Below are 27927 nucleotides of genomic sequence, written 5' to 3'. Positions count from 1 at the left end.
TAATAGGAACTCAGTGCATTACTTTAGTACAAAGGTGCTTACTGACATTTATTTATTTATTTATTTATTTATTTAACATCTTTTTGGAGTATAATTGCTTTACAATGGTGTGTTAGTTTCTGCTTTATAACAAAGTAAATCAGCTATACATATACATATATCCCCATATCTCCTCCCTCTTGCGTCTCCCTCCCACCCTCCCTATCCCACCCCTCTAGGTGGTCACAAAGCACCAAGCTGATATCCGTGTGCTATGCAGCTGCTTCCCACTAGCTATCTATTTTACATTTGGTAGTGTATATATGTCCATGCCACTCTCTCACTTCATCCCAGCTTACCCTTCCCCCTCCGCATGTCCTCAAGTCCATTCTCTACATCTGTGTCTTTATTCCTATCCTGCCCCTAAGTTCATCAGAACCTTTTTTTTTTTTTAGATTCCATATATACGGTATTTGTTTTTCTCTTTCTGACTTAACTTCACTCTGTATGACAGACTCTAGGTCCATCCACCTCACTACAAATAACTCAATTTCATTTCTTTTTATGGCTGAGTAATATTCCATTGTATATATGTGTCACAACTTCTTTATCCATTCATCTGTCAGTGGACACTTAGGTTGCTTCCATGTCCTGGCTATTATAAGTAGTGCTGTGATGAACATTGTGGTTCATGACTCTTTTTGAATTCTGGTTTTCTCAGGGTATATGCCCAGTAGTGGGATTGCTGGGTCATATAATAGTTCTATTTTTAGTTTTTTAAGGAACCTCCATACTGTTCTCCATAGTGGCTGTATCAATTTACATTCCCACCAACAGTGCAAGAGGGTTCCCTTTTCTCCACACCCTCTCCAGCATTTATTGTTTGTAGATTTTTTGATGATGGCCATTCTGACCGGTGTGAGGTGATACCTCATTGTAGATTTTTTTTTTTAAAACAGAGTTATATGAACCAAAATTTCACAGAGTGAATAGCCTTTCTTTTTTTAAAAAAAGATTTTTTAAAAATTAATTTATTTCATTTATTTATTTTTGGCTGTGTTGGGTCTTCGTTGCTGCGTGTGGGCTTTCTCTAGTTGTGTGTACTCTTCATTGCGATGCGCGGGCTTCTCACTACGGTGGCCTTTCTTGTTGCGGAGCATGGGCTCTAGGTGTGCGGGCTTCAGTAGTTGAAGCACGCGGGCTCAGTACTTGTGGCTCATGGGCTCTAGAGCACAGCTTCAGTAGTTGTGGCGCACGGGCCTAGTTGCTCCACGGCATGTGGGATCTTCCTGGACCAGGGCTCACGCCCGTGTCTCCTGCATTGGCAGGCGGATTCTTAACCACTGCGCCACTAGGGAAGCCCTCATTGTAGTTTTGACTTGCATTTCTCTAATGATTAGTGATGTTGAGCATCCTTTCATGTGTTCGTTGGCAATCTGTATATCTTCTTTGGAGAAATGTCTATTTAGGTCTTCTGCCCATTTTTGGACTGGGTTGTTTGTTTTTTTTTGATATTGAGCTGCATGAGCCTTACTGACATTTAAGTAGAGTCTTAGAGAATTAATTTTGGCTGTTAGAAAAGTGGTGAGGCACAAATTTGTCCCCAACGATCCGTATTAATGGGAAAAAATAGAGAGCATGTTAGATTTCGAAATATATTTTTATTCATACATTGCCCCAAGAATGTATTCTACATTTTAATTCATGCCATTACAAAATGGTGAAGCCACATCATTCAGGAGAAACTGGAAATCTGTCTAGGTTCCTTTTTCAACTCTTCCACCTAGAGTTTACTCTCTCTAGTGTAAATGTCTCTCTTACTGGCCACAAAGGATAGGAAGGTATGCTAAATAAGTAAAAACTCAAAAAAAAGCCTTAAATATGAAAATATTTAGGGTGAAGGGTTATGATGACTGTAATTTACTTTCAAATACTTAAGCAAAAACGAGATGAAGCAAATATGGCAAAGTATTAATAATGATTAAATCTAGGTTATGGTATATAGGTATTCATTATACTACTGTTTTTCTGAAGTTTGGAAATCTTTATAATAAAAAAAAGAGAGACTTGTATAATTTTTTTTAAAAAAAAGGAAGGAAGGGGGCCTCCCTGGTGGCGCAGTGGTTGAGAGTCTGCCTGCCAGTCCAGGGGACGCGGGTTCGAGCCCTGGTCTGGGAAGATCCCACATGCCGCGGAGCAACTAGGCCCGTGAGCCACAATTACTGAGCCTGCGCGTCTGGAGCCTGTGCTCCGCAACGGGAGAGGCCGCGATAGTGAGAGGCCCGCGCACCGCGATGAAGAGTGGCCCCCACTTGCCGCCGCTGGAGAAAGCCCTCGCACAGAAACGAAGACCCAACACAGCCATAAATAAAAATAAATAAATAAAAGAGCAATGTACATACCTTAATTTAAAAATACTTTATTAAAAAAAAAAAAAAGGGAGGAAGGGAACTTAAAGCTTTTTTCTAAGCCCCAAACCCAGAATAGTAAAGTATTGATGATATTTATTTTCTTACAGAGAAATCTGGGCCCGATTTTTAGCTTTTGAAAGTAATATTGGTGATCTAGCTAGTATACTCAAAGTGGAGAAAAGACGGTTTACAGCATTCAAAGAAGAGTATGAAGGCAAAGAAACAGCTTTACTGGTAGATAGATACAAGTTCATGGATTTATATCCCTGCTCTGCAAGTGAACTAAAAGCGCTTGGGTATAAGGTATGTACTTGGGCTCAAGATGTGTGTAGTGTCTTTACTTTCCTAATGTTTTAGAATAGTTCATGGATAAACTTCACTCTAAAGTAAATTCTGAAATAGAAATTAATCTAGCTTTAGAATAGATTTGCAGAATACAAAAAAGTTCAGGGATTTTCCTTGGGTTTGTGAAATATTGAGTATCAACAGTACTGAACAAAATGAGAATTAAAATGAGATTTAACAAACTTTCTTTCCTGGAAATTGTTAATGCCTTATATCTTATGTCTTGTGGGCAGATGGAGGAGGTGGGTGAAGGAAGAAAAACAAAAGAAAATCTGAATGTCACTTAGGTTAGTTTTTCTCTAATAGCTCTTAAGACTGATGTGTGTGTTTTGACAGGAGATCATATATAGTAATTCCTGCTATATATTTTGTAGATATAATGAAGAAACATGATAGCTTATTAAATCCATAAAGTTCCTTGAAGGATTTGTATCTTTAAAACAGGGCTCCTTCAGTGGGGCCCTCTAGGAAATTAGCTTATCTAGGAATGGAACTCTTCTGTTTGGACTACTGAGTCATAAGGAAACGAATCTGGAACCTGAACTCATTCAGGCCAAGAGGAAAGATTAATGTTTACACACTCCTAAAAATAGCCCTTGCTGAGAAAACCATTGTTCTATCATTTCTTGATTTTTCTGTGTCATGTGAACAAAGACTAAGATGGAAATCCAAAGGGAAGCTATATCCACAAGAGTCCTAGATTGGTCCCCTTAAGCCAACCAGCATTAGGATGTTCCTCACCATCATTCTGTATTTCCTCCCTGCCCTCTTTTAGCCTGGGTCTCACTGGCTAAACCAGATTAAAATAAACTTCAGACCTTTTCATTAATGGAAGCTCCAGTTGTGTGCCAGCCCCATGTTCCTGTTCTGAACTAAGGGCTTACTGCTCAGGGATCAGCAGGTTCTGCTTCTGGTTTAACCACTTCTTCATGAAAAGCCAAAGACATTTTAAGACCATTATGTGGAATTTTTAGGCTATTTCAACTTTGCCAAGATGAAAATGGAAATTAAGGAAGTTAATGAAAATATCTTACTAAGTAGAACTACTTCTTGAATATGAATTTTCCATCTTGTATTTCTGTTTCTGTTCTTTTGTTTATTTGGAAAGGATTATTATGCTTTTGTGTGCCACACATAAGTGAGAGAGGGAAAAAAAGAAAAAAAAGTAATTCCCAGTAGGCATACTCATTTAGATTTGCCACCAAATGCATATGAGCAAATTTTGAGAATATGAAATTCTCTTATATCCCTTGATGGTGGCAAAAGAGGCTCTTTTGGTTTTAGACAGATTGACACTGGTTACCTGTAGCAGAGGAACTTCTCTGGGATAGGGCCTCTTTAATAGGTAGCGTGTTGCTCCCTTTGACGTATCTCAGAAGGTTGCTCTCAGCCCTGGCAGGCATTGCTGGGACACTGAAAAGAAGACTGGATGGGTGTGAGGTCAGAGAGGCCTGTGCTCTCAAATCCTCTCTCTACTTCTTAGCCATCTAACATTGGAGACAGCAGAACCTCTTTTGAGTGTCAGCCCCTTCTATAAAATGGAGGTGTTACTATTTGCCTCCTCAAAGAGGGAATAAATGGCAAAAACTGACAAATAGTGGTTGCTCAACAAACATTCCTTCTCCCCTATAACAGTATGTTGGGAGTAATTTTTCATTTCATTAGCAAACTCTTATGAACTAATGTAAGTGATGATAAGCTTTATGTTAGGTTTCATGAAACAGCACCTTACTTAATCCAGCTTCTTCACTTAGAGAACCTGGTAGATGATGTTCAATTTTAGTGGAAGGGAGATATCAGGAAAATATCTAAAACCGCAGATTTTCTTCCAAATTACCCCACCTCTACCTGGTATGTATTACCTACAAAAGCTTGTATCTATCCTACAAATGTCCCACCTGGCGACACTGAGTCTAATGATTCTTAACACTGGTCTTTACAGCCCTTTAGCTTTCCTTGTTAACAACCTTTACTATCATGGAAGTTCTCGCTTATCTTTCTCCATTCTCTCTATGGTTTTAACCCAGTTATTCACAGTGTATCCTCAAGATTGTAGAATTGCAGTTATACTCTATAAGTCCCTTTTTCAGGTTTAGGATTCTTCTGTTCTGCATTTTCAGGATGTCTCCCGTGCTAAGCTAGCAGCTATAATTCCAGACCCAGTTGTAGCTCCTTCTATAGTGCCTGTTCTGAAAGATGAAGTGGATAGAAAACCAGAATACCCTAAACCAGACACTCAGCAGATGATTCCATTTCAGCCACGACATTTAGCACGTAAGCCATGACTTTAGATCCAGTACTGAGACCTCAGTTTGTTTGTTGGTTTAACTGGAGAGGTGTGGGGGGCAAAGTAATGTGACCTTTCCATTGAAGGTTAATAATTAGACTCAGGGTCACTATGACAGGTGGTTTGGCTGTAATCTTTGAACCAAGATGAGTTTAAAATGTCTTAAAAGAGAAAAAAACAAAACCTCATTGATCCAGATTGCAGTAACCCATTTTGGCAGTGATACTTAAGACAGTTTTCAGAAATGCTGCTACATACAGATTACCTGCACAGCTGGAAACTTACTTTGGTGATGTTATTTGGTATCGTTTATACTTACTAATGGGTAGTAGCCTCTCTGGATTCTATTTGAACAAGGCCCTTATGATTAAATATGTTACTGTATAACTGACTTTAAATGGGATTGCTGAAAAAATGACTTGTGAGGCTTAGGCATGATCTTTGACAAAAACTGACTAGCTCAGCCCCTGGGTTGTCTTATGCATAGTCACTTGTTTACTTTTCTGCCTCCCAGTGGCCATGGGGTTGAGACTGCTTTCACTGTCTCACCCACTTGAGTTTGGTCAAACATATAAAGCACTAAAAACATTTTAAGATGTCCAGAACAAAGCAACATAGACTATCTGTACATAGTAATTTATGTACAAATTACTTACGTTAGTTCATTACATGTGTAGAAACTCTTCCATCCCATTTGATTCCTACTCTTCTTTTACAGCTCCGGGCTTACACCCTGTCCCAGGTGGAGTGTTCCCAGTACCACCTGCAGCAGTTGTTTTAATGAAACTTCTCCCTCCTCCTATTTGTTTCCAGGTTTGTTCACTATTTTCATGATCGATATTTGCTCTATGGGTAATTATAGTAATTGTGTGCTTTTTCTCTTGTATCATGGGAAATACAAAGTAGGGCTATTTTGTCAGATTATTGGGGATTAAATTTTCTTTGTGTCAAAATAGGGTCCTTTTGTACAAGTGGATGAACTGATGGAAATTTTCCGAAGATGCAAGATACCAAATAGTAAGTGATGAGTCTCCATTTCTAGAGTGGAATTCACATTGTTGTTTCCTAGGCAGGAGAGACTGTCATTCTTTGGCACTGAAGTTTCCAAAACCAGCTAGCCATCTTGCAGAAGTACAGTGACACCTAGCAGTGATCCAGACCCTCTTTGGTACAGAGAGGCTTGTTCATGTTCTTATTCTTCTAAGAAAAACATCATAAAAAGCTTATCTTTTCTGTTCATGTGAACATGCACTATCAGGTTTGGCTTATGAAAATAATTTTAACAGCAGCTTTTTTGTCTTTAAACTATTCAATAGTGTCAGTAGTACTATCTCAGAATCTCCTAATAGGAGGCTACAAAATTATAAAGTATCCAAAGTAGTACATACATATTCCTTCACAGTAGCATACTTTTAAACATCCTCCAACAACAGTCCTTTTTGTTTTGCTTCAATAGCAGTTGAAGAAGCTGTGAGGATCATTACTGGAGGAGCCCCAGAGCTAGCTGTAGAAGGCAATGGCCCGGTGGAAAGTAATGCAGTACTCACCAAGGCTGTCAAAAGGCCCAACGAAGATTCAGATGAAGATGAGGAAAAGGGAGCAGTCGTTCCCCCTGTTCATGACATTTACAGAGCAAGGCAGCAGAAGCGAATTCGGTGAAGCAGGCACAGAACCTGCCTCTGAAAGAAAACTCCTCTCCAGGATTCCTTTTGCCTCTTAAGTCATATGTTTAAAAGAGACAATGCTTTGTTACAAAGTTCTTGGAAACAAAGTTGTATTGTCATTGGTGCCTCTATTCATATGCTTCTTGAGAAAAACCAACCAACCTATGTGAATTTTAGGATTTGGAACAGACCTATGCTCTAAGCAAAATTAGGTTTTCAAAAATTTGAGAACAGTACAAAGTGGCAGAACCACATTTTGTTCCCGCTTCAAGGGTGTCTTGTATGTACCACTTGAAGACTTGTGGGTTTTCAACAGTTTTATTTTAAAAACTGGATGGCTTATGATTGTAAAGCATTTTATGACATTTTCTGAAAACAACAGCTGTTCTTGGTTTGCTTATGTAGAGTCCTGCCTTATTGTTTGTTTTATTTATGGCAGAATGTACGGAATCGGTTTTGTAGTTTAAAATTTTAAAAAACAATCCTTTAAAAAATAAAAGGATCTCAAAAAAGTCATGTCTCCTGCTGCTGCTTTCATTCAGATTTTATTTGAAATAGCTACTTATGTTATTTAGCCGATACTGTTTGTTTAAAAATAAATGTCAACAATGTAAGGAAAAGTCATCCTGTATTTACTATATATACACTTAACTGTTGTCCTTTCCTGGTCTTTTTTGCTACTATTTGAAAACATGAGGGATCCACTTTTAAGAGGCAAATTAAACATTTTAGAAATCTTCAAATATGAATGCATTTTTCCCAAATTAAATCTGAGGGAGATAGATTGAGATATTTTATCTTTCATGTCTCTTAAAAGCAACATAAGTGTGGGAATTCCTTTAACCACTCACTGTCTTGCTCTCACATAAATATATTTCAAAAAGTGCTCAGTGTTCAAGAACATTTTTTCATCAGCTAAACAAAGACAGCATTAAAGGAAACTACAGCCGAGTAACCAAAAACTAGCTACAGTGAGCAAAAACTTACCATAAAAATTAAAAGTCAGCAGAATTAAGTTTTGCTCTTTTTTAGCAACGTTACCTCCTCTTGACTCATTTCTAGAAAACTAGACCAACAACTAGTTGAGCCTAAGGATTGTGATTCAGAATAAAAGCTAAAAATAAGGAAGGAAAAAAGAGGAAAAGTAGGAAGGCTATAAAGAGACAATCTTGCACAATGGGTACACAATTTAGAATTTGAATTCAAGTGTGATTAAATATCAGCTTCAAATATTTCTATAAAACCTATAATAAAAGGTTATCTTGAATCACTTTCTTATATAAATTTATACATAGCAAGGTTATATTTACCTAAGTTGATCACAGCATGTCTCCAGTATTTTCCCAGTAAAGCTGAGAAAAATTTCCTCAAAACAAAGTCAGCTGCCTCTACTTCAGATTTTGTTATCTTCCTAAGTATCATTTTCAAGCTGTGTGGGTTTTTTTTTAATATCATGGTTATCAACAAAACAATCTGAAAGGCATAAGTAGTACCATATAGCAGAAACTTTAAAATATAGAGATATGGAATCTTTCCTGAAGTGCTATCTTTGGGTAGTGTATTGAAGAAGGCAAAATGGTTTCAAATACCTGTAATGGTCTGTAACAGTGTTCCCATGTGACAAAAGAAAGCCACGTGATTGATTATGGAAAATGCTTTTTTTTTTTTTTTTTTTTTAGCATTGTAACAAGAAAACACACACGCACACCCCTACCTACCTTGGGGAAAAGTGCTACTAAGGACTGTTAAGGCCATTATGTATGTTACAATTGCTCCTACTACATTTATTTCTAAGACTTTTTCCCCTAGAAATTATATGACCTTTAAACTTAAAAAGGATTATTTCTTAAGAAAATATTTTCTAATGTTCTACCTGATATATATATATATATATATATGAATTTTTAGTTTTTAATATGATTTTGTCTGAATGTTTGATAATTTCTTTTGTAAACATAGTGAACAAGTAGCATGATGTTAGAAATCTGAAATTATTTTTGGAAATCTATCTGCAGACTCTCATGGTATATATAGCCAGTCCTACATGTCCAAGGACTCTCATATATCCATATTGCTGGACCCAGAGAAATTACCAAAAGATATCCATATCTTTCCTCTTTATAAAAACAATGACAGCATCTCCCCACAATTGTAGAACTGGATAAAATTTAAGGACCATAAATGCTTCCTAAACAAAAATCAGTCAAACTCTGGCTTTTAGCACTAAATTTCGAACGAGAGGTTTTATCTATGTTGCCACACATAGTAAAGTAAAAGGTTATAGCTACCTAGTAAATATAAAACTGATCAAATTGTACCACTGGAAAAGAATGAAAAAATATACCACTTTTGTCAGCATATTGACCTTGGGCAATAATTATTAATTTATTTGGTAATTTTATAATCCTCTATTGGATATGCTTTTTTAAAAAAAATAAATTTATTTATTTATTTATTTTTGGCTGCGCTGGGTCTTCGTTGCTACACGTGGGCTTTCTCTAGTTGCGGCGAGTGGGGGGCTACTCTTCGATGTGGTGCGCGGGCTTCTCATAAATTTTGGTTTTTACATTTCAGTTCCCAAAGCAAACTTCATTAAAGTTGGTAGTTCTTACTTGACTGTGACGTTCAGCAAGTGAAGTTATATTTCATTTAATCAAAATTTCAGAAGTCTTGAAAGGGTAATTCATACCAAGTAACAAAACTCAGGTACCATATTACTAATTTAAGTAAAAACTTAAATATTCAACAGAAGTGAGCTTACCAGTCTCTGGGAATAAAAGTCCAAAAAACCAATTCAGTTTACTAAATTTTCTTCCCCGTCTGAGCCCTGACCAAATTTCTGCTTCGAGCTTACAGCAGACAGTACTTTAAAAAGCAGAGGCAACAAGAATTAGAAAGGAAAAAAAAAAAGTGTTACTTTGATTTTAAGGTTGCTTTTAAGTCAGAAGTTGCACTTAAAGGTTCTCAATGTTTAGTTCAGATAAAACAAACACAATAATGGTGAAATCTGACTATTGCTACCAACTCCAGACACATCTGATTACTAAATTAAGTGACATTCCATCAAATCAGGCCTATAGATTAGTTCAGAAGGCAACACAGTATGACAGAAACCCACACTAGGGGCAGTTTTAAGTAAAATTCTGCCTGTTCAGGTTTCTGACACTTCTAGCTTTTTCTGAAAGTGTCAGTGAACATTTGATAGGTTAATAGAGGCTTTTAGGCCTAAAGGCTTTCCCCTCCCCCATCCCATGAAGTTGCTTTGAATACTGTGAATAAAAAGGCAATCCATTAAAATAGGTATACAATGTAAAACCCAATATAAATACACAATTGCAAACATCATTGTAATTCTTTATTTAGATTATGTTTTCAATGAGATAGTGCCTTTTAATATGAGTTTCATAGCCCATCATCCACTACCATTCAGTCATCCACTCATTTGTTCATTCATGCATTCATTTACTTCAAATGATATAGAGGTGGAAATGGAGAGAAACCACTGGGGTGGAGTGAACGGCAGCAGATAAGAAAAGTAAGATTGCAGCTCTAGCACAGAAGAGATGATAAAAGAAAATAACAGTCTTGGGACAGGACAGGAGGAAAACCTTCCCTACAGGCCTGTAAAATGTGCTTGACTGAAGGGAGGTTGGGCACCAACAGTCGAATCTGTCATGATAACAGATGTGCACCTACAGGCAGAGGGTTATATGCTCTCCTTTGTTGCTAATAAAGTCATTCATAGTCCTTTTGCATGTACAAAGCATTCTAATATCCATTATCAAATTTAATCCTCACAGGAAGTGTGAGTTAGGAGTATGCTCATTTTATGGGTTAAAATACGGAGCCCAAGGAAGAATGATTAGCCCAACATCACATAACCTTGCAAGAAGGCAACACAGGAAAAACTCAACCCAGATCTTCCTCTAAATCAGGAACTTTCTGCACAATCCTACCGCGGTCTACTTAAGTTATTCCAGTCAGATTTACTACAGAATGTCAGACTTGGAAAGGCGCTTGTAAGGTCAAATCCAGTCCTTTCATTTTATAGGTATTGGAAATGGGTCCTGATTTGCTCGAGCTAATCACATAACAGAAATGGGATCAAAACTCTGGTTTCTTGACAGCTCCCAGTCTTTCCACTCTACCACCCTGCCTCAAAATTAAAAGAAATACAAATGTTATACATAGAAATCAGGGCATGCCAAAATGTCACTGGAAATCAAACTGCAAACACCTATTCCCTCCCTTTGAAATTCACCAGGGAAGTAGGCTGCTGTATTCCCAGGTATCTTAAGACTTTGGAGAAAGTAAAATAAGCCACAAAAACAGAACTGCTAAATAATCCATTCAGAATTGTCAGCCAGTATGTGCACGTTATGTGCCTATTGAGTCAAACTTTTTAATAACTTCTCTTCACAGAGAAAAAAGTTCCTATACACCTGTCCACTGCATTAATCAGTAAGATATATCAGTGTAACTCTTACCTGAAGTATATTTATAAAGGGTTACATAAACGATCACATTTTATAGCTTGCTTTAGAATAAGATTAAAATATATATATATGTAGAGTGAGAATCCACCCACTATCCACCCAATCAGTTGAGAGCTGACAAGGCAGCAGTTACCGCTCTAGACATTCATTCATTCATTCATTCAGGAGACTATCAAAGAAATCTAACTGACCTGCTGATATCAACCCAACTCTCAGGGCAATCAGTTCTACCCGCCTACAGTGAAATACTAGTGCCAAATAAACTTAGCACTTCCACAAAAGACATGTTCTCCACAAACCTGTTAGGCAGGAAACCATATCAAATGCAATCAGTATGCAGTATATAACCCAATTCAATTCTGAAGGATAATTTATATGCCAAAGGTATTTTTGTCTTGGAGGGAGAGCTGTAGGGGGGAGTTCTAAGTAGATGCTTAGCAAATATTTCCTGAGTGACTAAATGAACTAAATGAATTTTCCTGGCCCTTAGTGATAATCCTATGAGATTCCAGGAAGAAAACTAGCTCACTTATCTTCAAAGAGCAACAACAAAACGATTCAATATGAATATTGTGATTCTGAACTTTGCCATCTTCATTCTGGCTTCTGTAGAATTCCACCAGTGGACACTGAGGTAGTGGGGACCACAGGAGTCTGTGAAGCTCCCTGTTATATATGCATCAAGATTTCAAACTGTTCAAACTTCACTCTGTCTATGTAGGAACCCATGAGGGAAAAGAAAGAAAAAAATCACCTAAGAGTTAACTCTTACAAAAGAAAGCAAAATGAAGAAACTTTGAGATTTAGGGAAAATGGCTGCAGGAGCTGGTGACCCACCCTGCATCTGTGAGGGTAACGCTCCTCTCCGGCATCCTTGGATGCGGAGGGAGGGACCCAAACACTGAGGCTGAGGCAAGCAAGAGTGCTGCCCACAGGAACCTCATACTCTACAACCAGTGAGCACAGCTGCCACAGCAGCCTTATCTCCAGAAACAATTCCAGAGGTGATCTCATTGAATAAGCTACAAAAGATGTGATTTTGTTCTTTGAAACCTTGGAGGATTTGTCCTTCAGCCTAAACTTTATTAATATGACCTCTGACCCCGTAACCCAGCATACATTTCTGACTGCAAGTAAAAATATTAGAAGCAAATACTTGGAGAAATCACATTCCCAGTATAACCTTCACTCCTCTGAAGCCTCACATCACTACACAGTGTACAGGGTGGATGTTTCCCCAACGCTGTCCCCAGCTCCACCCCAGCCCTCATCAGCTTGAATGAAGGGATTCCTTGCATGATTCTGGCAACTGGAGATCGCCCAACAACTTCATGGCTCAGTTTCTAACAAAATGTCCCTGTCTAAAATACACACAGGCACGTGCGCACATTTTATTTTTTTTAACAGAACAGGTCACCTGTGAGAGCCAAGCTACCCTTTCGGTCACAGGATATGTCAGGAATTCTGGTCACTGAAGTTCCTCAATAAATACCAGGGATTTCCTATAACTTCGTTATCCAAGAAATAAGTGAGCTGACGCTATTTTACCTGAAAACACTTAAATCCAATGCTGGAATTCGAATCCAATCAATACATCTATGTATTGTATCAGAGTGAACTTTTCAGTAAAAACTTTAGACATCTGTCCTCTTCTATATATTACACTAACATATATTTAAAAAAATATTCCTCCTTGACTTTCAAGGCATGAAAGTCACAGAATTTTCCTTTCTCTAGATCCCACAACTGCTATCATCCAGGCTCAGAAGTAATTTTGTATAAACAAGTAAGCTTTTTAAAATCAAATAACTCTCCTCTAGAACAAAAGGGTTCTGGGGCTCCGGGTAGCCCAGGCAGGGAGAAAGCAATAAATAGTGGGCGCGGGAGGTGTGTGGAGGCAGTAAGACTATATAAAGTCCTTCCAACACAAAATACCTGGAAGGAGGAGGGCTGGGCTGGGCAAGAGAGGGGCAAGGCTCTAAACGCATCACGGCCTGGTTCTGTTCACTCTGGGGTGGCTGTCAGATACTCCTGGGGGTCTGAAAGGAAAACGAGCCAGATGGCAGAAGAGGTCCCAGGCTCCTGGGAGAGACGAGGCAGCTACGATCATGATAGGGTGTGGGTGGAGACACACGGCAGTCCACCCGTTAAAAGCTGAGTGCTACCTACAAAACTAACGATAACGAAAAGCTTCTCTGATTTGTAAACTTGCACTCATAAACACAAACCCTCAAAACAGAATTCAGTACATTTTTCAACAAGTCTTTTCAACAGTGATAACACAATATTCTTCCTTTTGGCATCAGTGCTGTTAAATAGAAATGTACTAAGCAGCCATGTTCCAAAGCAACACTACAACTGAGAACAGGTCCAGTGGGTAACACTGCTGCTGCAGGGAGCAGAGGCGTTAGGGTCTGACAAGGATCTTACTGAGGATCGCATCATAGTAGGGACAGAAGACCATCTTGTTATAGTTGACCAGGCGCACGAAGTTAATGGCAACTTCCTCCAGCTCTGTTTGAATCGGACCTAATCCCCCTGGGGCTGTGGGCAATGGCTTCTGATGACTGGAGACAAGGTAGGTTTCTAAGAAGGTCAGGACTCGGGAATCTGCGATAGAAAAGAAAGCAGTTGTTTGCTTCTTGGTCAGCGTGACTTTACAAGCTTCTATTTATGCTTCAGTTTTCAGCTTAAACATCACCTTTTCGGGAAAGTCTTCCCTGACCATCCTGAGGCACCTCCCACTTCTGAACATTCATCCCATTTGTACTGTACCCCCCCCTCCCCACAAAGCTGGTCCGCTCCACGGGGTGGGACCATGCTCATTTTGTTCATCATTCTCTCCCCAGCACCCAGCACAGTGCCTGCCATGAGGCCTGGCCACCAGGCAAAGCCCAAAATACACTTGGAAAGCAAGGATAAATGTATGAACGATTAAGGGGAGATTAGGGTGCTGCCAGGTTCTGCTCTCAGAAGAGCAAGGCACGCTGAGACCAACATTAGCCATTGTTTAAGATCATATAAAAAGTGGGAGGAAAAATAAAGCAGGAAATGCAAGTTCAAAAAAGAAGAGAAAGGGACTTCCCTGGTGGCACAGTGGTTAAGAATCCGCCTGCCAATGCAGGGGACACGGGTTCGAGCCCTGGTCTGGGAAGATCCCACATGCTGCGAAGCAACTAAGCCCGCGAGCCACAACTACTGAAGCCCGCGCGCCTAGAGCCCGTGCTCCCCAACAAGAGATGCCACCGCAAGGAGAAGCCCGCGCACCACAACGAAGAGTAGCCCCCCTCGCCGCAACTAGAGAAAGCCCGTGCGCAACAACGAAGACCCAACACAGCCAAAAATAAATACATTTATTTTAAAAAAAAGAAGACTCTTGGGCTTCCCTGGTGGCGCAGTGGTTGAGAATCTGCCTGCCAATGCAGGGGACACGGGTTCGAGCCCTGGTCTGGGAAGATCCCACATGCCGCGGAGCAACTGGGCCCGTGAGCCACAACTACTGAGCCTGTGCGTCTGGAGCCTGTGCTCTGCAACAAGAGAGGCCGCGACAGTGAGAGGCCCGCGCACTGCGATGAAGAGGGGCCCCCGCTTGCTGCAACTAGAGAAAGCCCTTGCACAGAAACGAAGACCCAACACAGCCAAAAATAAATAATAAATAAATAAATTAACTAAGCACTTTAAAAAAAAAAAAAAGAAGACTCCAGCACTATTGGCTTGTGATCTAGATTTTCCCATAAGCCCACATGAAAGAAGCCTAAGCCTCCTTCTCCAAAGCCTGCAATGAAGGCCATGGAGTTGTGGGCAACTTGTCCTACTCTGAGGAATCATTTAGTCTGATGGTTCTTTAGCCCACCCCCTGCTATGATATTTTTGCACTTTCCTGTGTACCCTCAGCTGCCAAAAAAGTGTGTGTGCAAGCCGCACCTTGCAGATTTTATTACAAAAGCAATAGCGGCATTTATATTAAATAAGCGTTTTCAAACTTCACACCCACCTCATGCCCTAGGGAACCTTCTCAGGTGCAACTGACTTACATCCTTTGGAGTCCAGTAACACACTTAACTGGCTGTGACTAAACAACCTAGATGACAGGATTAAGGGAGCAGCTTAGTAGCCAGTGGTCTCCTCGCAGCACTTCCCCACATCCCCACCCCGGTTGACAACAATGATCTCGACAGTCCGAGGGCCCTGCAGCATCGGGAGGCTCCTCCTGAGGGACCTGAAGATGAAACTGTGACTAACGCGGGCCTGGGATGAAATAAAAAAAAAGTCATGGTATTAGAAGCACACCCATGTCACTGCTTCAGCCTCTACTCCAAGCTAGAATCTGATAACCACAGATCATTCTGCTTTTGCCTGAAGCCTGCTAACTTTTCATTATTTATAAGATGAACATCTATCTGAGTTCGTAAAGAAGTTAAGGAAGGACTTTACAATTAATTAAATGACAATAATTTTAAAAATTAAATATTAGATGTAAAAATTAAATATTAGATGTAGTGAACAGAATCAACCAGTGATGATGGAAAGTAACAGCTCATATAGCAGAGTAATATATATATATATGCCCCCTGCACTGGAAGTGCAGAATCTTAACCACTGGACCGCCAGGGAAGTCTGGAGTAATATTTTTAATAACTGCGACTCGTTAGTGAGTCCTCCCTATGTGCTGCCAGGCTCTGCAGTAAGCACCTTACATATCTTATCACCTGCAGTCCTCTCAGCAACGCTGCAGGTGTTGGTATTACCCCCTTTTTAGAGATGATGAAACTCACATATCACGTCACTTGCTCAAGCTACACAGTAAGTGCTTGTAAAGAAAACCCGTCCTAGCCTTGTACTACAGCTATGCTTCTCCCTTACCCTCGCGCCACTACCACATTCAAAACGCTTCTGACTCCAGATCCGGGGGAGAAGGGTCCCCACGCCAAGCAATTCTCTGTGACCCCAGCTGGGCGTCCTACAATTTTACTCAGTTCTGACACTACGTGGAGATAGCCTCAGATCCCACAGGTTAAGGGCTCAGGTCCACAAGACTGCCCCCGACTTCAGAAGCCAATCACAAGGAGTAGGGCCCCAGGTCATCCACAACTTCTGACTTGACTACAAATCGGAGGTTGCCATGACGTCCTCTCCCTTGGATTTTGATGATTTGCTAGAATAGCTCACAGAACTCAGGGAAACACTTACTTAGGTTTACCAGTTTATTAAATAATAAAGGATCTGATAAAGGATACAAATGAAGAGTCAGAAGAAGCCATACATAGGGTGAGGTTGGGGAGAGTCCCGAGGGCAAGAGCTTCTGTTCTCGCGGAGCTGGGGTGCACCACCCGTCCACTACACGGATGTGTTCAGCAAACCAGAAGCTCTCCAAACCTTGCACTTTTGGGACTTCTGTGAAGGTTTCATCACGAAGGCATTTCTAGCCCCTCTCCTCTCTCTGGAGGATGGAGGGCGGGGCTGAAAGTTCCAAGCTTCTAATCATGGCTTGGTCTTTCGGGTGACCAGCCCCCACCCAGGAGCCCATCAAGAGTCACTTACTCAGAACGCAAGACACTCCCAGCACCCAGGAAATTCCAAAGGATGTAGCAGCTCCGGGTCAGGAGCAAAGGTCAAAGACCAAACACCAGAACAAAAGATGCTCCTAGTGTTCTTACCACTGAGGAAACTACCAGAGTTCCAGGAGCTCCGTGCCAGGAGCCAGGGGCAGAGACCAATATATTGTTTCCCGCCACCTCACAGTGCTGGATGGAGCAGGGTTCCGAACCAAGACCGGTGATTGCAAAGCCAGAGCCCTCAGGACAGTGATGGCTGCCTAGTCACTTGGCCAAAGCTTCGGGTCGCCCTAATTGCACTATGGTGAATAATCACTCTCTCTTCACTCACTGGCACTCGTAATCCATCAAACCCTTCTAGATGTCCGCAGAGGGGCCTGTCTGCCAGCCCATCACAGGCATATCCCTGGTCCCGCCTTTGCCCAAACGTACCCACGATCCTGCGGATGGGGTTGTCAGGACTGGCCACGGCCTGGATCTGGCCCTTGAGCACGGCCTCCTTGTCCGTGGTGAGGGGGCTGAACCCGCACAGGGAAAGGCAGCTGCTCACCTCCAGGCAGACTTTCTCCCCAACGGTAGTCAGGGCATCCTCTAGATGGAAGGAGCTTGAGCAGAGAAGGGAAGGAGAAGCCAGTGAAGAAAGGGCCCATCAACAAAGTGCACATCCACCCCTCCTCCCAGCCCCCACTTGGGGAGAGTCACAGCGACCAATTCACAGACTGATGGGTTCAAGGGGAAAACTGTGCCTCCTCCCTGCCCTGAACCCCTCAGACTGCATCCATCCAACTCAGGGGACTCCGTCTCTCTACCCGTCTCTCTCTGCCAGAAAGAACAGTGGCAAGGGGAGGGCTCAGGTTATGCCTGGTCTAACAATCTAAAAGCTAACTTCTTGCTAGCATCTGTGTGGTGAAATAACCCTGGAACTGACTTAGGACTACCTTGGACACCTCTGGAGCAACACACCAGAAACCAGAAATGTGGTAGCCGTGGGACGGAGTGGGAGAGAAACTTTTCATTGGATACCACTTTGTCCCTTTAGGCTTTTGAAACACAGTGTATTAACGACTTTCAAAGAACAAATAAAATTGAAATCTAAAAGTTAAAATTCACACCTCGATTTCCTGGGGCTCCTGGGCTCCCCTGGAGTCTCTGTGGAGAGCCCTTGTGCTGGTGGGTGTTGTCTGAGAAGGCAATTGCCTTTGTCCTGGATCTAGAGGCTGTGTACAGTAGAATGAGTGCGAGCAAATGTGAGAGCCCCAGGACTTGCTGCTGGGGCCAGGGTGGACAAGGCAGGGCTGGCTTCCCAAGGAAGCGCCGGACAGGCCCTCCTCCTCAGTAGCTTTGACAGAGCAGTTTTACTGGAGGGGGACCTAGGTGACAGCCCAGGGCTACACCTGTGCAAGGGCCTCAGGCCAGGTCTCGCCTCAGCAAACACCCTGCAGGCCTGAGTCAAGACTGTTGAGCCCCAGGTCACAACTCGTGGACACGCCCCTCATCGCACTGAACACATGCAGGCTGTGTGCAAACTCAGCAGCCAATTCCTCCACTTTGTAAGGAGGAGGAGAAGGTTTGGGGACATTCTACTTGAAGAATCCTCTGAGGTGGACGCTGTCAGATACAGGTTTACTTAGAAACATTCAAAAATATTCTATATGCTGGAAACCACGTAAATCACCTAATCTGATTTCACTGCAGAAGCAGTTGCCCTCACACAAGTGTGGATTGGTGCTGGTTGATAAATAATCCATTTACACTCAGCACAAAATGTCTATGAGGAGTGTGCAAAGGGCAGAAAACTTTAATCACATTCACACACTCTGGAGGAATGCAGCTTGTTTCTTATTTGACCTTTCCCTAGGACTGTGTTGACCAAACTATTAGTTGATTATGAAAGCAATTCACTGGGTAGCAACCAGTATTTTTTTTCTTTTTAATGGAACAAGAATAGAATAGAAATATCAGGAAGTATTAAAGACAGTTCGGTAAGTTTCACTTTGTCAAGTTTTTATTGCAGTTACATGTGTGTCCAAGTATGCACCGCCACCACGGAAGGTGAATTTCTCACTATGCGTCCTGGTTACAAACATTTGAAAGCCACTGTCCTAGAGCCTCGCTTATCAGCCCTGCAGCGGACTCTAACCTTGACCGTGTCACCCTGAGTAAATCCTGCGCGGGCGAAGAGCGCTGCACTGCCAGGTTTCCTCAGTCTCTGGCGAGTGGCCCCGATTCTGCCTTACACCGCAGACCCCCGCTCCAGTCTGCTCCCTGCCCCCCGCTGCCTCCCGCCATCTGTTGAAGGCCCTGGTCGCCACAGCTCTCCGTCACTTACGGCAGATGCATGTCTGTGAGCAGAATCTTCACAATCATCTTGAGTTTCTCAGCGAAGTCGGCCCGGCTGGAAATTCCTGGGGCTGCCATGCTGAACGTGACCAGCAACACGGCCCCCAGGACGGTCAGCTGCTCCAGCTGGAGCTGGAACTCTTGGAAGCGAGAAAGGTCCATCAAAACTGTCTGCAATGAATAAAACAGAAATCATCCTGAGCTGCAGGTTCGGGCTGTGACCGGCAGAGGGCAGTGGGGCCGCAGCCCACACGGAGGCCTCTGAAGTTCCCCTGAGGATTTTCTAGTCCTTTCAGAGCCGGCCATAAGGGAGTCAGGTGTGAATTCTTCCACCGCAGCGCCCCTCTCCCTTAGGAAGCCTGCAGTACAACATGAGCCAGACTGGGTGTAAATCCAGACTTCATCATTTAATAGCAGCACCACCTCAGGCAGGTTTCTTCAACTCTCTTTGAGCCCTAGGCAAAATGGGGATTCCCCCTTCACAGTGCTGTTTTAAAGATGAAAAAAAGGGAGAGGGATAAGTTGGGAGACTGGGATTGACAATATACACTCTACTCTATATAAAATAGATAACTATTAAGGACCTACTGCATAGCACAGGGAACGCTACTCGATACTCTGTAATGACCCATATGGGAAAAGAATCTAAAAAAGAGTAGATATATGTACATGTATAATTGATTCACTCTGCTGTACAGCAGAAAGTTAACACAACACTGTAAATCAATTACATTCCAATAAAAATTAAAAAGAAAGAAAGATGAAAAAAGACCATGTATATAAAGTGGCTGGGACTTCCCTGGTGGCGCAGTGGTTGAGAATCTGCCTGCCAATGCAGGGGACACGGGTTCGAGCCCTGGTCCAGGAAGATCCCACAGGCCGCGGAGCAACTAAGCCCATGAGCCACAACTACTGAGCCTGCACTCTAGAGCCCACGAGCCACAACTACTGAGCCCACGCGCGGCATCTACTGAAGCCCGCGTGCTCTAGAGCCCGTGCTCCACAACAAGAGAAGCCACCGCAGTGAGAAGCCCGCGCACCACAATGAAGAGCAGCCCCTGCTTGCCGCAATTAGAGAAAGCCCGCGTGCAGCAATGAAGACCCAACACAGCCATAAACAAATAAATAAATAAATGTATTAAAAAAAGAAAGATAATAATAAAGTGGCTGGCAGAGCCAGCACTCAATAAATAGGAATTACATCATTAGACGGGAAAGAGTAACGAGGTACACAGGGGGCCAACTCATCCCAGTTTTTCCGGGCGTGGCCTGGTTTAAAAACTGAAACTCCCAAGTCCTGTGAACACTACCCCCTCCCCACTCCCATTCCCAGTCCTGGGCCAACCAGACAACCAGCCACCCCATCCAGGGCACAGGAGGGAAGGAGGGAAGAAATACACTTATTCACCTCAGTATCCCCCTCAGTATCCAGCACAAAGGAGGCTCTCAAGAACTGGGGCGTGAATAAAGAAAGAGAAAAACGAACGATAAGTAGAAAAAGTAGGAATGACAGATAACACCTGGAAAGTAGTCAGTGAGTGAATTTCCATGACGGCGTCCCTGTGTTATAGACAGGCCCGGGCCCTGCCAGGCCAAAGTCCCCTGTGTGGGGTGAGGTAAAGGGAAGTGGAAAGGCTGAGGAGATATGACTTCTGATCTGAGTTTTTACAGATTAATCAAATAAACTTTAAGGATCGGTCTTGCTGTACGAAACTGACACACCAAATCGAGACATTAACAATGTGGAGTCTTCGCCCAGAATTCTCCCTAAGAAGTAAAAACCATCTTTGAAGGCTGAGACTCCTCTATTGTTAAACAGTGAGGCTTTACCAGTCTCTTTTTTGACTTCATTTTGTTACAGGGCAGCATCCTTGCTTTGCAGCCTCCTAGCAGTATGCCGTACTTGAGTTTAGGACGCAAAGGATTTCCAAGGATCAATTCTGAGAGTAGACATCTGTCCCCAGTGAAAACACCATTTTCCCCACGGCTATTTTTTTTTTTTTTTTAAAGCTTAAATCTTGAGTGTTACATCTTTTTTTTTTTTTTTAAACTTTGGGTTTGTTTATTTATTTATTTATTTATTTATTTATTTATTTATTTATTTATGGCTGTGTTGGGTCTTCGTTTCTGTGCGAGGGCTTTCTCTAGTTGCAGCAAGTGGGGGCCACTCTTCATCGCGGTGCACGGGCCTCTCATTATCGCGGCCTCTCTTGTTGCGGAGCACAGGCTCCAGACGCGCAGGCTCAGTAATTGTGGCTCACGGGCCTAGTTGCTCCGCAGCATGTGGGATCTTCCCAGACCAGGGCTCGAACCCATGTCCCCTGCATTGGCAGGCAGATTCTCAACCACTGCGCCACCAGGGAAGCCCCCCACAGCTATTTTTTAAGAGAAATGTCTGCAGGAGAGAGGAGAGAGCATGTCACTCTGCAGGAAGGAAGCTCCCCACCCCCACTTCAATACCCCCTTTAGAGCCTGCTCTGGCACAAAACAGGGAACTCAGAGGCAAGAGGTGAAACCTTAGGCTCACAACATCTTAAAAAGAAAAATAAGGAACTGAGAAAGAAACTTAGAGAAGTAGCAGGATCTGAGGCTAGAGATAAGAAGCCTGAGTGCCCTCAAAAAAGAGGGGGAGTCTAGACGCCAAACCAGCTATTTGCTGGGGGGATCCCCCGTTAGTCATCTCCTTAAAGGACTCCTGCAGTTAGAAGCACTTACTACGAAAAACATACAAAGAAAAAAAATATTGTCCTGGGCTTCCCTGGTGGCGCAGTGGTTAGGAATCCGCCTGCCAATGCAGGGGACACGGGTTCAAGCCCTGGTCCGGGAAGATCCCACGTGCCGCGGAGCAACGAAGCCCGTGTACCACAACTACTGAAGCCCACGTGCCTAGAGCCCGCGAGCCACAGCTAGAGAAAGCCCGCACTCAGCAAAGACACAACGCAGCCAAAAATAAATAAATTAAATAAATAAATAAATTTAAAAATATATATATATTGCTCTGCATGGAAAGGGAAGAAGTTTCTTTAGATAAAACTGAAAAGCACTGTCACTGTTAGGGTTTTCATCAAGATGAGTAAAAACAGGACAGAAGCTCAGCAGCACAAATTAGAAGCCCCATACACTGCTGGTGGGACTGTAAAATGAGGCAGGCGCTTTGGAAAATAGTCTGGCAGTTCCTTAGAATGTTAAACTTAAGAGTCACCACGTGACCCAGCAATTCTAATCCTAGGTACATACCCAAGAGAACTGAGAACACATGGCCACACAAAAACGTGTACACAAATATTCAGAGCAGCACAATTCACAACAGCCCAAAAGTAGCCCATCAGTTGTCCATCAACTGATGAATGAATAAAGCAAAATGGGGTATAGCCATACAATGGAATATTATTCAGCCTTGAAAAGAAATGCTGCCACAAACAACATCGTGGATGAACCTTGAAGATGTTATACTAAGTGAAATAAGCGAGTCACAAAAGGACAAATACTGTGTGATTTCACTCATATGAGGTAGCTAAAGTAGTCAGATTCAGAAACACAGAGGAACCGGGGGAGGGAGGAATGAGGAGTTAGTGTTTAAAGGGTACTGGGTTCCAATTTGTTCCATGAATGGGTGGCTGTGATGGCTGCAAAGTCATGTGAACGTACTTAGTGCCACTAAACTGTACACTTAAAAATGGTACATTTTATATTGTGTATATTTTAACACAATAAGAAAAACTTAAAAAGAATGAAGTACTGATTTATGCTACAACATGGATGGACTTTATGCTAAGAAGCCAGACACAAATGGCCAATATTGCATGATTCCGTTTAAACGAAAAGTCCAGAATAGGCCAAATCCATAGAGACATAAAGAAGATTAATGGTTGCCAGGGGGTGGGGGGAGGGTTGTGACTGCTAATGGGTACAGGGCTTCTTTCTGGGTGATGGAAATGTTCTGAAATTAAACAGTGGTAATGGAAGCGTAACTCTGTGAATGTACTAAAAACCAGTGAATTATACAACTTATAAGGGAGATTTTTCTGGTATGTGAATTGTAACTATTATTTTTTTTAAAGTTCAAGAGCACAAAAAAGAAATGAGCAGTCAGACTGCTCTGGAGCACCTACTTCGGGGAAAGGTCTGTGGAGGTGGTCCCACTTCAGAAGCTTCAGGTATGCATAATTCTGGACAGCAACAGGATCTGGCCTGGGACCGTCCCCAGAGCCAGAGGCCTCTCCCACAGCCGGCAGGGCATTTCTATACTTCTGATTCATAAGGTCATCTGCGGCTTCTTCCAGCCACTGGGTGACAAAGTCCAGAGAATCTGTGAAAAGCAAGGCTTCGAACATTACTGGAACGCTCTGGATGGATGCTTCCCAGAATTACTTTAGGGAAGATCATCCTGGAACTGTGGTAAAGTATAAAGTACGGACTTTGGAATCAAATAGACCTCGGTTCACATCACAAGATTGCCAGTTACCAGCTGAGCGTTCTTAGATACGTCATAGTCAGTCTGACTATCAAGATTCTTAATACAAAGAAATGTCCACCACCACCTCACAGGCTGCTGTGAGGACTAAGCACGACAGTGGATATAAATGCCACCTCGGATGTTCAACAGACCTCCGCTCTCTTCTCTCCCACCCTGGCCACTCCTGCAGGATACGTGGCAGGAAGCTCTGATAGCTCCAGCTCAGTGAGATGCAAAAATTCTTGCCCAGAGACAGATGGCATGAGACACTGACTAGAGTTTCCCAGTGTAAAGTATCCTCCACACTGAAGATGAGGCTTGTCCTTGTCTAGATCTTAGTCTCGTATCAATCTGGTTTACTTTCAGCCTTGCGGGGGCGGGGGGTGGGGGTAAGTTCTGTCCCGTGTTTGACGCATACTGTGCAGTGTTTGGAGCTCTGCGGGGGGTGGGGGGAACCTCAGTTGTCTTTCATCCGCCAGCATGCTTCCCCTACTTTTCTAAGCTGAATAATGCACCAGGGACTCTGAGGGACACGAGAGAGAGAAGATGAGGTTTCTGTTCACAGTGTCTGAGCAAACACCCCTCTGACAGGGCCTGGAATAGGTGGCAGCCCTGCCAGTGACGGCCACCTTAAAACAAAACGGGCAGCCGAGGGCACGGCTGGAGTCCACTCTTCACCGCTGCAACAGGACACACCTCTGGTTCTGCCCACATGCTGATCACGCCGAGCTCTTGGTTCTGAGCTTCGTTCTCCCTTCAGCCTCTGCAGACAGCAGTCTGTAGGCGGCCAGCTCTGGAAAACCTTGGCTTTCATGCCGTGAGTGATAAGCACTAGACTCGGACCGGCTCAGCGCCTGGGCCCCGGCTGTCTGCACCTGGCCCTCATACAAAGGCTCTTCAGCCTGTAAACTGCAACCCTGGTTTCTCCTGAGGGGCAGTAAAATACCGGTTGAGAAAGGGAGCTGTGTGGTCATCAATTCTGATCAAAAATCTCAAAATCTGGGGACTTCCCTGGCGGTCCAGTGGTTAAGACTCTGAGCTCCCAATGCAGGGGGCACAGGTTTGATCCCTGGTCAGGGAACTAAGATCCTGCATGCCGCCTGGCACAGCCAAAATAAAAAAAAAAAACCTCTCAAAATCTCTTACCACATCTGTAAAACTGGTTTAAAAAATAGTGCCTACCTCATAGGCTTACTATGAGGTCACCTATGGCAACACAGGTACACCCTTGACACAAGCCTAGTACACAGTAAACACTAACCAATCTTCTAGTACTGCTCCTTCAACTCTGCCCTTTCTTGACTCCTCCTGGCCCTCAGGACCAGTTCCAACTTCTCTGCCTGGGGCTGGATGAGCAACTGCTGACCTGATTCTGGTCAGGCAACACAATCTATCCAGAGACTGCCATTTTCATCTTGTGACCCGCAAACTTAGAGGCTAAACGGAACTCGTAATAAATTGGAACTGAAGACTGCAATTCACTTAGAACATCAGCTGCCAGTGCAGAGACCAAAAAAGCACCCTAGAAATGAAACATAGTTTGGATTCTAATTTATCTGTTTCCTGCAGTCATCTGAGAGGTTCATAAAAATGAGACTTTTTCTGGGTACGAAACCAGAAGATTTATGCATATAGAAGAGAAGCAAAGTGAAATTTCTTGACGTACCTCATAGAGGGGAGAAAAGCGAGCTAAATAGTCCTAAGAAGTTTGTCATGTTTTTAAAACCAAGGCCAAGTATACAATTCACCTCAAACTGGTGTCTTCATAAAAACCCATTTAATTTAGGACTTCTTTTGTTAAATTTCTGTTCTCCTCTCCTACTTATAGTTCTCTTGCTTGTCAACTAAGTTTTCAGGGCCTAACATCTTGTGCTTTTCTGTCTTCAAATTAGACTACTCCTGAAACAGGAGGGAAGGGGACAGGGCACAACCTTTGAAAGAATGACATAGCCCGAGGACATGACATAAACTGATTAGAACCAAATGGGTCCAAGATGGCGGACAAGTCAACTTCCACTAGACCTTGAGCCTCAGTATATGCTCACTGTAACACATCAACAAGCTAAATGACACACCCACAGGTGCCATGACAGTTCCAAAGCCAACCATAAGGATCAAAAAGTAGGTGGTGGCCCAATTCCTCGAAATCACCGCCCTTTCCTGAAATAGCTGGAATACTCCTCCCACTCATTAGCCTATAAATTACCCACCCCTATAAAAACTGACAACCCCATACCCTGGTGCTTTCTCACCTTCTGAGATGGCCCATACTCTGTCTGCGGAGTGTTTCTCTCTAAATAAAGCCACTTCTTACCCATCACTTTGTCTCTCACTGAATTCTTTCTGCGATGAGATATCAAGAACCTGAGCTTCATTAAGTCCTGAAACCAAGTGTGTGATCTCAGTTGGAAGACCATGGGTTTTGGCTGGGTTTGAGTCCCAGCACGTGGGTTCAAGTCCCAATCTGAGGTGCATGGTTTCACTCTCATACTAAATTCTCATTTTGTTTTGAAAATATCATTATGCGGCAAGCTACAGCCACTAAAATGAAAAAACACAGACAACGAACAGGCACCACAAAACATTAAACATACTTGGCTGCTTCTCCAAAAACTCTTGAAACTGCTTCCTTTCATATTCAACTGACTGCTGCATGAGATGTGGCCTAATGCTACTGACAGCAAAGTTTGCCATGTCCACTTTCATTAGGTCCAACACGGAAAAAATTGCCCTGAAAGAGATAAAAGGATTTATCACTGGGCACTTGTAAAAGTAAACACTGCTGTTAAAAAAAATGAAGTGAGCTGATTTGAGACAGTTTTTTTATCTCAGAAAGGGTGGCAAGAAAAGTTGGAGAAGCCATGAGAACGCAGATTACAAAAAACAAATTTAGAAGAAAGGACTGCAAATTTTTAAGCTGCTCTCTGTCCCACCCTTGCCCCTAGGCAAACATCACTTTCCTCACTGCCTGTCAGGCCCAGAGCTCATTCTTTGGCTCTGGGTCAGCCTTCTTGGCGGCCGCAGAGGAAGGACGGCCCCAGACCGGAGGTTAAGAGCAGAGAGTTCACCACCTGGTCTCCATGCTCACACAGGTTAACATGTTGACGGCAGGTTTTATGCTCTAGCTCTCATGGCATAATTGCTAGTTCACACTCTGAATGTAACCGATGGGCAGACGTGACGCAATGCCGAGGATGCCTTCCATATCATGCCTGTCACATACCACCAGCACTCTTACCAGAGGTCGGGAGCTGCTAAGTGACCTACTTGCAGAAGGTGGATAAGAACCCAAGATGCAGGTTTAGGTGTGGTCCTACACAGAAGTAAGAACAGGATCAAATGTCCTCCCAGTCCCCTGATGCCCTTTGGGACTGACTGAACATCGTATGACAGAATAAATTCACCCACACATAAGGTGATATGTATGGGAAAGGATACACAGTCTGAGGAACAACTCAGGGCCCCTCAGCCTGCCACTCTGTCCCTCTCCCAAATGCGTAGGGCAGCCCACTTTCTGGAGGGTGTTCTGCCTCTCCTTTGAGCATTCCCAACAGTCCCCTAAATCCACCTACAGGAAACCAGAGACTATTGGAGACTGCCAAGTGGCAGACCACTGACTGGAAGTAACCCACAATCATGTTTTATGCTCACAGTGTTTTTAAAAGCCAGGATTTCTAGCTTCTCTTGAAAAATCAAAAGATCTGGCAACCCGGGCCCAAACTCCATCACGACTACAATCGGCTGGCACTAAGCGGCCACTGTGGCCTCCTTCAGATAGGGTGTATACTCCCAGGTTACCAGTTTCCCCAGTCCCTTGTCTTTCCAGTAGGAATCTGATTTAGGTTGAGTTTGCTACCAGCTATTTCCCCAGAGGACTCTCTTCCAAGGAATTCCTCATTTAACTTGGCTGATTTTGAGCTCTTACCGACTATATTATTTCTAATGTCTAGCACGGTGCCTAGCACATAAGAGGCGCTCAGTAAGAGCTTGTTGAATGAATGAACAAATCAATAACTATATTTAGGCAGTCTTTTCAACATGCTCTCTCTAAACCCTGAGGGAACCTGACAATGAAGGGCATTTTTCTATGTAATTAATATTGACAGCATAATGATATCAAGAAGGCTAGAGATTAAACTTTTTTTACTTATAAAACTTTTGGAAAGCAACTTGGTAACATGCAATGAGTCTTAAAACTGTTCACATCCTCTGACACAGTAATCCCATTTTAAGAACCTATCTTTAGGAAATAACCTAAAATAAAGAAAAAAGTTTTGTGCAGAGATGTGCACTGCAGGGTTAAATACTAAATAACTACACATAATCTAATATTCCATCTTAACAGAGAAACAGTTAATCATATCTATGTGAATGAATATTTTGCAGCCACTGAA

General features: G+C 42.8%; 2 protein-coding genes across 9 annotated transcripts in view; one reads left to right on the top strand and one right to left on the bottom strand.

Moving 5' to 3' along the window:
• Window positions 1–7126, top strand: part of CSTF3 (cleavage stimulation factor subunit 3) — a 68539-nt gene extending 61413 nt beyond the window's left edge. The window contains exons 17-21 of the mRNA XM_061201555.1: window positions 2498–2693; window positions 4856–5009; window positions 5741–5835; window positions 5979–6039; window positions 6479–7126. Coding sequence (XP_061057538.1) covers window positions 2498–2693; window positions 4856–5009; window positions 5741–5835; window positions 5979–6039; window positions 6479–6681 — 709 coding nt within the window. The 3' untranslated portion in view covers window positions 6682–7126. The remainder of the gene's footprint in view (window positions 1–2497; window positions 2694–4855; window positions 5010–5740; window positions 5836–5978; window positions 6040–6478) is intronic.
• Window positions 7127–12142: 5016 nt separating this feature from the next.
• TCP11L1 (t-complex 11 like 1) overlaps window positions 12143–27927 on the bottom strand; it is a 31623-nt gene continuing 15838 nt past the window's right edge. For 7 of the 8 annotated variants that reach the window (XM_061201556.1, XM_061201562.1, XM_061201559.1 and 4 more), the window contains 5 exons: window positions 26128–26264; window positions 23190–23386; window positions 19067–19248; window positions 17170–17342; window positions 12143–13792 (listed from right to left, as the gene is read on the bottom strand). In XM_061201556.1, the coding sequence (XP_061057539.1) occupies window positions 13590–13792; window positions 17170–17342; window positions 19067–19248; window positions 23190–23386; window positions 26128–26264 (892 nt within the window). In that variant the 3' untranslated portion in view covers window positions 12143–13589. Of the gene's footprint in view, window positions 13793–15282; window positions 15431–17169; window positions 17343–19066; window positions 19249–23189; window positions 23387–26127; window positions 26265–27927 lie in introns of those variants that run through there. The other variant, XM_061201561.1, reaches the window with a different exon arrangement.

This window comes from Eubalaena glacialis, chromosome 10, assembly GCF_028564815.1.
Source record: "Eubalaena glacialis isolate mEubGla1 chromosome 10, mEubGla1.1.hap2.+ XY, whole genome shotgun sequence".
Taxonomy (NCBI): domain Eukaryota; kingdom Metazoa; phylum Chordata; class Mammalia; order Artiodactyla; family Balaenidae; genus Eubalaena; species Eubalaena glacialis.
The sequence above is the reverse complement of the archived record's forward strand: the minus strand, read 5'-3'. Positions and strand labels throughout refer to the sequence as shown.